Source organism: Corvus cornix, chromosome 2 (genome assembly GCF_000738735.6).
Source record: "Corvus cornix cornix isolate S_Up_H32 chromosome 2, ASM73873v5, whole genome shotgun sequence".
Taxonomy (NCBI): domain Eukaryota; kingdom Metazoa; phylum Chordata; class Aves; order Passeriformes; family Corvidae; genus Corvus; species Corvus cornix.
In genome coordinates, this window is record NC_046333.1 from 115,110,968 (window position 1) to 115,124,343 (window position 13,376).

The window sequence follows — 13,376 nt, forward strand, 5'->3', positions numbered from 1 at the left end:
CCTCCCGGCCACCCTTCCCCAGAACAACCCTCAGCAGCCTCCAACCACACTGTTCCCATTGCACTGCCTTTTCCATGAGGGAAAAGGAAGCTGTAGGAGCCAGAAGTCATCAGCACAGAATGCAATAGGAACTTGGGACAATGACAGGAGGGAAGCACAGTCTGTGTCCTGTGGGCTGCAATATGTCACAGCTACAATAAACTGCAAGCAGCAATGGGTTTGTTCCAAGCTTGTGTGTTGTATTTGTGCAAGTAAAACATACCTGTGCATCCAATGCTGCACCAGCTGCCCAACCTAATCTGTGCTGCTGGATGAGAAGGAGTACAGAATCTCGCTCACTTCCCCATTCATATTTCACTTGCATATCAGGAATACAGAAACTCTTTGTTTGCCACTGTTGTTAGTTACTACTGCTGTTTGTTTGGTCATTGGACAGGAGAAATCAGCCCCGATACCAAGGGCCTTAAAAGGCTGGTATGGATGTAACCCAGCACAACACAGGACACATACCAAACACCAGCTTTGTTTTCATCAGGGTGCATCATTCTGGTGGTTAATAGCCAGTTTTGTCTAAAACAGGAGAAGGACAGGGTTGGGGATTTGGAACTGACTTCAGAGAGTTTAGGAGTGTATAGTTATATACTTCCCCTCAATCATTACTTTATTTCTTTGTACATTTGGTGGCTGTGCCATGTAACAATCCCTTGAAGGCTTGGCTGTCCAGAGGCTTCTAAGAACTGCCTTACAATACAGAGGTAGCATTGTGTTTCTAGTAGGTTACTTTGTAACTTTGCTAAAGGAGCCAAATGTAGCTCTTCAGTACTTAAATTACAGTCCTACTCAAAGCAAGACAGTTCCTTAGCCTGTGGCTCAGTGACTTCTGAGAGGTTTTCTTCTCCGTTTGAAATCAAAAGTTTTCTTTTTTCTCCTTTTAGTGTTAGTCCCTCTGATCTCAGTTTAGGATTTGATGATGAACCTACACTCTCCTCATGCACAGCATTTCATAGTCCAAGCGTTGCTTCCAGTCACACCTCATAGACCTCAAAAGATATTCAGAGTTGCCTGAAAGGAATTCTGATATGATCAATTGCACAGTGATAGCATTGTCTGAAGCCAGTCCCTACAGAGGCTTGCTCTGAAGATAGGCCACTGATCAAGCACTTTTTTTTTTTTTTTACTACAAGCACAAGCCAGCAAAGAATCCAGTTCATGTTTCAGAGTTTGGCTGTTTTGGTGAGAAAAATGACACCTCGGAACCACAAATACAAGCAAGTTCTCATTAAAGCAGTGAAAGGTAAACCCAAATGCAAGGAAAAAAATCCATCTGCAAGAACTGTGATGCTGTTTTACTGCTGAGACATAATAATAATAAACATTTTAAAAGGTTAAACCCTAGTTTATAAATAATAAGATCAAGTTTCAAACACACATTGCCAAACAGCTGTTTGACGCTTTTTTTCCTTCACAGTAAGGTTGCTCCATGTGTTCAAGAGCATGAAGCAAAGGCTCTCCTTACCTGAACACACTGAGGTTTTAACTGGAGACACTGGGAAGGCAGGTGAGGTTTCACAGCTAACTTACAGGGGTCTCAGTGACCAAGGTGGACTAGGGATAACAAACAATCTGACACCTGCTGCTGTAGATTAATACCACCATTTCAAAAGAGCACCTTGTGACAAGCTAGAAGAATCCAAACTTAGGGATAAAGACAATGAAATGTAAAATACAGGCTCACCCACAGCAGTATTTTCTGGCCATTCAAAGGTGGATACTTATCCCGGCAGGTGGGGTGCTGTCACATGGCAGGTACCTTATGCAGTATTTTCAGCCAAATTGTCCAAAACTGGTTTTGCAGTCTTGCCCCTGGAGCAAAGCTGACTTTGCTGGCTCATGGGGAGATACCAAATATAGTGGTGGAATTTAAGACTGTAGTTTAAGGACTAGAAAAGAGTTTCAATGCATAATGAGAAAAACTAATCACGTACAGCAAAGAACCCAGGGGGTAATGTTAGTGCTAAGTCTAGTGCTGGGGGGCTGCTGCTTTTCCAGGTACATGGATTTAATGCTGATGCCTAGACTGATGCAAAGGCATGAGTCTCTCCCAGCAGCTTGCACAATCCCATTAACACAGATCATGCCCAGCTCTGTGGTGTATATTAAATACCCTGCCATAGCAAATGGGGCGGCTTCCTGCAAACACCACCTCTTTGGAGAGTTACAGAGGGGAAGAGGCAAGAGAATCAGCTAAATTTGGTGGCTCTGAAATGATGGCCTGGGTACTCTGGTGGGGCACTGCAAATTCTCAGGGGTTGCCTTAAGTTAAAGGGTTTTAAGCCTGACATTAAAATGGGCCATACAGTTAAAGTACATTGTTGCAAGGCTTTCAGTGAGTAACCAGAAACTTCTTGTAAAAATACTTCTGAATTTAGCCTAAGCTGAACACAGCATATAAACCATGGGGCAACCCTGTAATACTTTATTGGCATAAGGAGCCAAACACTGACAAAATAAAAGGAGACAATTTTCAGGTGAGGGTAGACTTCAGAAAGTTTGGGAATTTAGTCTGTGTTTATTTGTCATGAATGTTTGATATTTGATAGTCTTATGTTACAGCTCAGATGTTGCTCACTTATGGCATGCCCCTAAACCATACAAAGCCTGTATTTTATTTTTATTTGCAGTATAAGTGCTTGTGAGGGAACTTTAAGGATTTACCCATGACCATGTGTGTAACAATCTACCACAAAAGCCAGTAAGCCAGAGTTGAGCCTAATTTCAGAGGCACAGCCTATAGAACTTTTCTGCTGAAATTGTATCTAGGAGTACACAAGGCCAGCTGACAAACACCTTCCTTGCTGGAGTCTGTGCACCCTTCAGATAAACTGCTGTCTCTCATAGATTAATCAAGTAATTGGAGGAAGCTCTTCCAGCTTGCCTGGGAAACCACATGCTGTGTTAACTAAGGAATACCTTAACAAACAATATGATTCACTTTAGACTTAAACATTTTGGAGGAAACCAAAATGAAGAAAAGCCCCAAACTAATTTATCAACTTTTCCAGTTTAGATTACTTTCCCATGCATACATACATACATACACGTGCACACATACATTCACCAGAGTTTAAGCAATATACTGATTTTTAGAAACTCTGACTATTCAGGTTCTCTGCACCACTTAACACACATCAAACAGAGAACTGATTTATATGAAAATGACACTAAACCATTCTTTGTACATGGCAGTTCAGCCAACAGTGAGAATCAGCCCCACGGGTAAACTATCAAGGGATCAATTCAAATTATTTCCAGCTCAGCCACAGCAGACATTACCATATGCCTCTTTTCAGAGTGCTCAGCTGACAGCTGATGTCTCTTCAGTCTCCTCTGAGGCAAACTAGCTTTGTAGCTCGTGATCTTGATACAAATATCCTCAAAAGAGACAAGGCTGAGTGATGACAATGAAGAACAGAATTGTTGTATTTTTTCCAAATACTTATTTCTCTGAAAATGTTCATTTCTTGAGGACATGCAGACCATTACAATAAATAAATTAATTAATAAAATTATGGAAAAATAAAAATACCAGGCAACCTGTTACACCTTTATTAGGAGTAGAGAAAGTTCATACTGAATTACCTGGGATTTAGCACATGAGCAGGAACTTGAAACTTCACACTAGGGCTGAGGTCTGTCGTTTTCAACACCATTATCTCCAGTGTTGTTCAAAACAGAAATACAGTGTTGCTGTTTATTTGCTAAAGGCCCCAGCTCACACTGATAAGCACCAGTTAATCTTCCAATATACTTCTCAAACTATTAAGTACAGACTAAATTTTGTAGCAGAGTTTATCTTGCTGTCCCACTTGCTGCCGGTTCGTGATCGCCAATCCTTGTTGTGCCAACTACAGCAGCTGCCACCTTGGAAAACTTAATTTCTATCCGATTTAATACAATGTTTTGATTTGCTAAGCAGGGAAGCCAACAGCATGTAGCTGCTCAGTTCTTAGCCAGCAGTAGCTCTGCAGTTCTGGATTTCTCTGTCAAAAAACATTTTTCATCCTAGGGCATGCTTGTATGGAAAGGAAAAGAAGGTGTAAAGAGCAAGGCAGAGTGAAGGGGAAAACTAGAACAGCCTTCCTCTTCCACTCCTGGAAGACAGTGAGACCAGGTAGAGAGGATACTACAGAACCATTTTCTGCACTTTCTTATTCAAGTTTTGGAAAGAGGAGGTTACAGGAGAGAGAGGAAGGAAGATGCCGTGGCTCTGAATTTAACAAGGAAACTCTGGAGAGAATGCACCAAGAGATCTCTGGATAAAACGCAGATGTCATCTGTGCAATCACATTCCAATTATTGCAGAGACTGATGGAATTTTGAGAGGGTATCTGCTTGGAAGGAGGACACATTGAGTCAGTAATGGTGGGTGAGACCAACTAGGACAGCAACACAATGAATGGGTGGTTTTCTCTTGAGGGGGTGTGTGTGGGGTATGTGTTTGTGGGTGGTTATAAATCGTTTTGCAGGGTATTTCATATCGTAGAGCATCTGTTAAGCTTTTGACTCTCAATATAACAACGCCAACCCTCTCAAACAAGTTAGAAACCTGTGGCACAGAAGTGGTAAGTCAGCTCAGAGGAAAGGGGTACGGATCACAAGAAAGCAAAGATGTCTGCATGCTGAGAAGGTGAAAGCCAACAACTCTCTCTAACAATCATTTCTCTCCAGCTGGGTTACAGCAAGGAACCTAAAAAGCCAAAACTTGGAAAAGAGAGGAACTCAAAAGCAGGGAAACACAGACAGTGCTAAAGATGTTAACAAAGTATGTTCCAAAAAGCAATGAAATGTGAAATGCTAGTCTTTTACTTTCCTGGCAAACAGTCTATGCAAGGGAACAACTGCGTGGAATGAGCAGAGAGGTAACTTTCTGCAGTCGTGTGCAGGCTGCTCAGCTGGCTGCACGGCAACTCTTCCCCAAGCATTAGAGTCCGGCTTCTTCAGAAACCAGTGCCACGGGCACACGGACATCTATGGGATCAAAGCAACTGAGTTTCCTCTGGAAATACTGCAGAGAGACAACCCATATCCTGTGTCTAGCACATGCCATGCCCTTAAAGTTTGTCCTGCAAACTATAACCATCGATGTTATAGACTTGCATTAATCTGAAATGATGGAGAATCACTCACCTATGTCTCCCAAAGGAATGGTCCCACTATGGATACCCCATACTCACCTTCCAGTGACTCACAGCATTTCAAAGTGCAATTTGATGGCAAACTCAATTGCTTCCTTCAGTTCAGATCTGTCTGGCCACAGACACAGTAGCATCATCCCATTTGTTCCTTGGTGAAATCATGAAACGCAGATATTTATGCCTTAAGATTTTCTGAAAAACTGACATTTTACCAGTCATAAATTAGAAAGACAATTATACCTTTGCAAACTACACCCAGCAAAACTGGATGTACTCTGCAATTACTTATTGCAATCCCAAACATGCAGATCAAGATCATCTATTGAAATGCCAGGCATAAGTTATTCATTAACTAAAACCATTCTGTAATTTTATTGATATATTTTGTGGAGTTCACATATTTTTGTACAGCAAACATAACACTGTAGGCCACAAGAAGCTGCAGCACTATTGTTTAATAGCAGCAAGGTATATTTTATAATCAGGGTATGTGGATAATAAATAGTCTGTTTCTTTGGATGTGAATGTTTAAAATGAAGTTCTGCTGCAGCTTCATAATGTGATTGCTATTTTACAGAGCTTATACACAAAAATATATATGCAATCTTTTTGTCTATATTTTATACAAATACAACAGTAGTTTGTGAATACATTTTAAAGTACATATACATGATAAGCAACTCAATTTCCCATATCACAGGATAGCAAATTTTAAATGCAAGAAACGTATACAAATTCAGTCTGGAATGCAGGGTTGTCTGTGTTCATTTTTTTTTTCTCTACTTTTTTTGACTCAAAACTTTTATCATTAAAAACATTTTAGCATACAAGTCCAAACAATTTTTTCACTAGCTAAAAATATAATTTCAGCAATCCAAGTCAGGTTTGGGTGTGTCATCATTCCCCAATATACTCTTCCCAGTTTTTTTCTAAGGCTTTTAGTAACATATAGTATGTTCTTCACTCCACACCATATAAAAAGCCCACATTTAACATTAACTAGCAGTCACCTATTTTTGTGAGCTGGGCTTGTCAGCGTTTAAATTTGCATGTCCAAAATATTACTTTTGCAAGTGCATATGAATACATTGTGGTGTTGCACAAAGTTCATTAATGACAAATTAAGTCACAGTATAAAAATATATCATACAACTATAGGTCTAGTATAGTCCTTTTTTTTCTATGGGTAAAAATACATCTGAATGAGACAGGGAGGTTTGTAGCACCATGAGAGGAGTTGTATCCCAAGTTACATTAGCAGCATGATCCAATATAACAATATTGCAGGAGTGTTTCTGAGGAGATAAACATTCACTCTGGTTCAACTGTACCACTGAAGCTTATACTGAAAAGTGTTTACATATGATTAGCAATAGTTCTGTGTCACTTCCAGGGCTAGATAACTGTTATCAAAAGACACTGCCTTCCAACAAAAGTAAGACACTTTTATTGCATAAAAGCTTTGGGACTACCCAAACACATTTTGAACTACTGTGGCATTACTTGTAAGTTGAGCATGATGCTAAGTAAGCTGCGGTTTAAACTGTACACTGGGGGGAAGCAGGACGGGCAGCTAAGCCTATAATGGTTTACTACATACCAGATAAGTACATATATTTCAGAGGTTTATCTATAGACTGAGAAGAATACAGGAGAAGCTGCTAAACCAGTGTATGAGACAGACATAACAAAGGATGCAGGATCCCCTCAACATTTACAGATGCAGGATCAGGCCCTAAGTTAACTTCAGACAGCAGCATAGCGATGATAGGATATGATAAAAAAATTCTGTATCAAATACTGCATGTTAAATATTTTTGACAAAGTTTACCATCAAGAACTCCAGAGGACACAGTTTGCAAACGGTAAGGACAAACTCCTAATTGTTTTTGACTGGTATTCAAAATGGCGGTAGAAGACAGTGTAGTTTGAAACATGTAAACCTAGTAAAAACCATTGTAAAACCCTTAAGAAAGACACACTGGTTCTGTGCAATATAGCAAATTGATAAGAAAACACTGTAAAAATGTACCTGTTTAAAATTACAATGTCTACCATTTTGTACACAAAGCATTATACCAAAGGCCTACATATATGTAATCTAATGGCACTTGAAACAAATTATAATAAAAGGTTTTATAATAAAAAGCATAACCTGTAAGAAATTTTCTTAAAAGGTTTAGGTATTCTTTTTGAAAGTGCTATATCTTGTAATATGTGTAACATAGAGGTTGACCAAGCTTTATTTTAAAAAATATTGGCCTATAATACAAGTTTAGCTCACTAGGCAAATGATCCTGAAAATATGTACTCTTAACATTCATTATTAGCTTAATAAAGCAATCAGCTCTGGCTCATGTTTCAGTCAGTATATGGTTTTTAAAAACCGCTACTGCCAAATTAACAATAAATCACTCTATTCCACAATTTTCTACTAAATAAAGCACAAGCAACAAGTACACAAAAATATATATATTAAAAAAAAAACCCCAACAACAAAACAACCTTACTAGAAGTTTAGAAGTTGCACAAAGAGTGGTGCATGATCAGCCAGCCCTCCCCCCTCCCGCCAAGAATCCATGGGAAATCAAGAAAACGGGGTTTAAAAACTGATGGTTTAGTAGTGGCCAATATTGACTCTGCCTAAGTGATGCTCAAAAGCACTCTGGTGGTGTTGGTATTGCTTAAAGGGTCAGTCTGCTTCCATGTTACCCTACGTCCTAGTTTAGCTGCAAACACACTGGGTGTGGCCACCCACTGAAACTCTGACTGAATGAGGTTCAATATCTTGTCTGAGGTCTCTATTTCTCAAGTGAAATGTACATCTAACTCCAAGTGAAATGTCAATCCCTTTTCAGGAAGCTAAGGCACTAACAAAATAAGTAAGGGTTCTGGCTACGCACTAAGAAATGGGCGCTGGCAAAGCGTCTGTGGGTTTTGCTTTCTATGAAGTCTTTCGGCAGCTGGGGCTCATAAAAAGTGGCTACAGACTGGAAATTGGTGTGCCAAGGGCTGCCCAGGGAGGGCAGTGCTGCCCGGCCACACTGCTGGGCCAGCTGCAGGATGCCAAGCACTCGCAGCTTTCTTCTGCTGCAGGGAGAGTTGTGGATGCTCGGCTCCATGTGGGACATAACCCACTGGAGGAATTAAGTCCATTTATCTTCATCTCAGATTGATTAAAAGGATTGAGAATAAACCCAAATGTTTCTTAGATGCGTTATGGTTGCTCATTTAAACTAGAGTTACATTTGGTTGCATTCAGCTTGTGCTCTGTTCACCTGTATTTTTCTTTCCTTTAGGAAGGTGAAGAGAAAAAAAGCAATATTGAACAAATCATTCAACTAAAGATGTAAGCAAGTGAGCAATCTGTTTCACAGAAACCAGGGGAAGCAGTCGTGAAGCAGAGCTAAATGCCCACTTTGAGATAATGTGCTCCTAAACCCAAAATCTAGGAGTAGTTTGCAGAATTTCAAAAGGTAATTTCCTTATTAATACATCCTTATTTTAATGCCTTTGGAACACAAACACATTTATAAAAATGTTATCTTTCAGTAATAAAATTTAAATACACATATGTATAAAATAGTAGAACTACACCTGCATATTGCTCCTAGAATTAAAAAAAACCAGTAGGAGCTACTGATAAAATATCTGGAGCATGAGCTCCTTAAATGGGAGCAACTTTTGTTTCTGTGAAGTATATTTAGTTTAACCACTTAAAACCTTCTATGAATCCTCAATATGGTTTGAGAGATACTCATGTACTTGATTTCCATTTTTTAATTCCTTGTACAAAAATGACAAGGAAAATAATGTTATTGTTGAATTACAGCAACTCTAGTTTGCTTTTATGCATCACAGGGTTGGTTGTTTTTTTAGGTTTTTTTTTTCCTCTTTTGGTTATTAGGGGTTGGGGAATAGAATATATTGCATTAGGTAAAAGTGGTGTAAGCAATATGCTTTTACTTCACTCCTAAGAGTCCTGTCTTTAAATCTTGGCAATGGGCAAAAAGTCCCTAACCAAGTACCCAGGTGTAGAAAGTGTGATTAACATCTAACTTGTTGCTTAGGAGGACAGAACACACCATGTAACACAACTGAAAAGATCACTCCAATAAAAACAAAACAAAACAAAACAAACTGGTAGTTGCAAATTTACATTCACTTTCTGACTGCACACTAGTTTTGAACTGAAAAAAGGTACACACTTTCTGGCTGGACTTGATCCACCCTTTGGCAGTGGCAACAGGAAGACTGATGCCTACAAATGTGAATACACTGCTGGAAGGTTCCTATGCAGTACTCTTTCTATGCTATTAAAGAGAAAAAACAGCAAGTTAAGAATTAAAACAAAAACTGCGACAAAATATTCTGCATTACTACATTACGACACTTTTATATTTCAAGATCAGCCATTAATTTTGCCTGTTTCCCTATACCAGAGTCACAAAAGCACAACAACACAGTTCCAAATTCAACTTGAAACATTTGTCATTTAGGCAAGCAGAGATTCTCTGTCGAAATTCTGTTCAGCCCTAATTTTAGAGAATTAAACTAAATTTTTTTCTTCTGTTTCCATAACAGGCCACCAAAATTTAAGCCAGAAAATGGCAAAACTCTTAACAACTTTTATCATGACTTCAATACAAGTCAAAATGCTATATATATGTACATGTGTATATATGGACTTCTACATATACACACACAAGTTTTCAGAAATATCTGAATTCTATATTTATTTTAAAAATTTAGATTTGTCATTATAGAACAGGTCAGATGTGTCACCATTTGGGAAGAGGTTTTGTTTGGAAACGAACTGGAGAATTTTTTTCCCAAATCTCAGGAATCTTTGTGATACATACCTTAAATGGATTATTGTAAATAGTAAAATATATTAAAAGGTTAAAATGGCAGTTCTACCACTGACATCAATGAAACGGAATAGCTGGTATGGTTGAAAAGGTTTTAAAAACGGGATGAATGTTGTCAGTTTGCTTGGGAGGACTTTCTACTGAACATTTTAAATGTGTAAATTGGCAGTGAAAATGAAAACAATACCATGAGACTGTTTAAAAAAAACAAGAAACCAAAGTAAACACAGCTGAGAATAAACACTTTCAAAACATTTTTAAAAAGTTAATTTAAATTTCTTACTGGCTTCATGAGATTGGTACTGTACAAAAGCAGAGAATTTATAATGTCTTATAGTAGGCACTAAGTTAAAAATGGTCACCTAAGGCATTTCTACAAATAGACAGTTAACAAGCCAGCTTTGTACATCCTATTGGAAAGCTTGATGAAATCGTGGTAGGGTGGTGGTTGTGCTTAGACTGCTTGTGAAAGCTGCTGACAATGAGTGCAGAGACCCAAGACCTATACTATTGCTAGGATCTTGTGGATCCTGGGTTTGTGGTGGAAGTTGAGTCATAGAAGAATGTGCCTCCTCTTGCGTATAACTCATTCCGAGGTTTCCCACTGAAACAGAAGGATTATAGGGAGGGCCATTTACAGGTATGAAGTTGAACAGCTGAGAAAAGTCCAATGATGGGGCGTTTAGAGGTTCACTAATAGGAACGGAGCCCTTGGAAAGGGAAACTTCCCCCGACCCATCATCTAGTGGCCCTACTTGTGGATCCAGCCCTAGTTTTGATGAAGATGCTTGAGAATCCTGGGATGAAGAAGGCATACCACTTTGCAACTCCATTAAGTAACTTTCAATTTCCCCTTTCAATGGCTGTTCCTTTTCAGGCATAGAAATTGCGTATGAGGTAGTACCGAGCGGATATTTCAACGATAGCTGGTGAGAAGGGTGGACAGACTCCATATCTATTGGACAAGGCATTCCCAATGGTAACGATGTGGCAACCATTTGGTGTGCAGATGCAGAACTCTGCATGGACTGAATCTGAGTGTTGTAGAGATTTAATTGCAAAGTGTTTGTAAATGGCTTTGATGTCAGTTCACTGGAAGGTAAAGACATCACTGGAAGCAGCTCATCCTTAACAGGCACAGAAACGTTGCAGGTAAAGGGATCTAGAAGGTCCATTGGCTCTGTTTTGACCTTCAAAAGTTCTTGGTTGTGACTTTTCTTCATGTGGCGTGTGAGGTGATCCTTCCGCCCGAATCTCTGTGCACAGTACTGACAGAGGAAGTCCTTTCTTCCAGTGTGCACTACCATGTGTCTGCGGACATCCTTTCGGGTGTAGAACCGACGATCACAGTGTTCACACTGGTGCTTTTTCTCCTTCACTCCACCCGATGACTTGCCTGCATGAGTTTTTAGGTGCTCCAGCAGCACTCCTGTGCTTTCAAAAGTCTGCAAACATACCTTACAGGTGAGGTCACCACTTGTTGCAGCATGCAAAGCCAGGTGACGTTTGAACCCAAGCTTGGTATTGTAGTTCTTTCCACACTCTTCACACTTAAAGGCCTCTTTGTTGGGATTGTGTGTATGTAGGTGATTCTTTAGGTGATCTTTTCGGTGAAACATTTTCTCACAATAATTACACTTGTGGGTTTTCTCAGGAGAATGAGTAGCCATATGCCTTTAAACACAGATATATTCTGTAAGTAATTATTTTGATCAAAAAACACATGTGCTCATTTTTTAATGGCAGCTAAATACTACACTAACGGCTGCTTTGCAACAGAACCTTTTAACTGAAAGCATGACACTACAAAGACAGTTTGACAAATTTAAATATAGCAAAACGCGAGCCATTTCTCTTAAATTGACACTTTAGTTTTGGTGGGTTTTAGCTACTGTAACAGGGGTATATGGGCAAGTATGAAAGTACTCGTGTAAAAGTCCATAGCCAAAGAACTTTCAGTCCATACTCTTGTGACAATTCCTTATACAAATGAAAATTCTACGCTCATTAAAAACAAAACAAAACAAAACAAAAACAAACAAACAGAAAACAAAAGCAGAAAACAAATTAAGAAACAAAATCAAAGACATTAGCTTGCAAACTTAGGTAATTTAGAATTCTAGAAACAATCCAATGGCTACTTTAATTAACATGTCCTCTCTGCAATCAGCTGAAGGCGTACAGAAATATATACTTTTACACGGCTTAACACAGCCAACATAAAATAGATAATATAATCTGAAAGATAAATAGAGTTTAATACCTTAGTAATTTGTACTTAGAAACAAAGGCCTTGGTGCAGTCTTGTTGTGTGCACTTGTAGGGCCTCTCTCCTGTGTGAGAGTATGAGTGAACCTTTAATTTCTCAACACTGTTAAAGGCCTTGTCACACAGTTGGCAAGGAAAGTTTTTTCTTGGTTTGGTTTCACCACGCTTACGTTTCCCTGAAGGGACTTTCTGGGTATCTCTTACTTCTGACAAATCACCAGGAATGACAGTGGCCATCGCAGCCTAAACCAGGCCTTCTTGTTGGACACTTGGGAATTGCCCAACTCCACTAAATGATTTAGCTTTAGATGGCTTCTCAAGTTTCATGTGGTCGTAAAAGAAAGCAAAAGGGGACTGGAAAAAAAAAATAAGAAACAACTAGTTTGTAACTAAACTTAGATTTTGAAGTTTACTTGCTATGTGATGCTTCTGAATAAAACTTAAAAATAAAGTTAGGTTCAGCTGGTCTAATGTAATACCTACAGGTTTCTTTATACTATTTGCTGAAACTCTTAAAACGCATTGCTCAGGATGAACAGATCCACATATGCCCTGAAATCACACCTCACAACCTTCCCCTCAAGCACTGATGGAGAACAGCAGAGTTTCTGTCAGATTAAGGGAGGCATCAGGCAAAGATGGCACCTTTTGGCAGCTTCAGATTTCAAAGGAATTACAGCCGCACCTGTGGTGTTTGCACGGACACCCCCACGCACACATGCACGCATGCATGCACGCACACAACTATCAAAGTGAAAGTCTGTAAGCCTCAAAATGTTTGAAAACCTGCACCACACGCGGCAGTACCCATGCTGGCAGTATGGAGGGCAAAGCTCGTGTTCCCTCTCGCATGTACCTCCTTCCCTGTGATTACTGCACGTCTACGCAGCTACTCTAGCGAAATGCATGCACTGCCAATGATGCCTAACACCATGTGAAATTCTCCTGTAAACTCACCCTCTGCTAACAGAGACTTGATCTATGAATGACAGAAGTCCCATGGATTAGGGATAGATTAGATAGATCAACATTTTATCAGCCC

General features: G+C 39.4%; 1 protein-coding gene across 4 annotated transcripts in view; it reads right to left on the reverse strand.

The window, feature by feature from the left end:
- Positions 1-5,543: 5,543 nt before the first annotated feature.
- PLAG1 (PLAG1 zinc finger) overlaps positions 5,544-13,376 on the reverse strand; it is a 51,943-nt gene continuing 44,110 nt past the window's right edge. For 3 of the 4 annotated variants that reach the window (XM_039549078.1, XM_019286842.3, XM_039549079.1), the window contains 2 exons: positions 12,330-12,688; positions 5,544-11,740 (listed from right to left, as the gene is read on the reverse strand). In XM_039549078.1, the coding sequence (XP_039405012.1) occupies positions 10,477-11,740; positions 12,330-12,571 (1,506 nt within the window). In that variant the 5' untranslated portion in view covers positions 12,572-12,688 and the 3' untranslated portion in view covers positions 5,544-10,476. The remainder of the gene's footprint in view (positions 11,741-12,329; positions 12,689-13,376) is intronic. The other variant, XM_039549080.1, reaches the window with a different exon arrangement.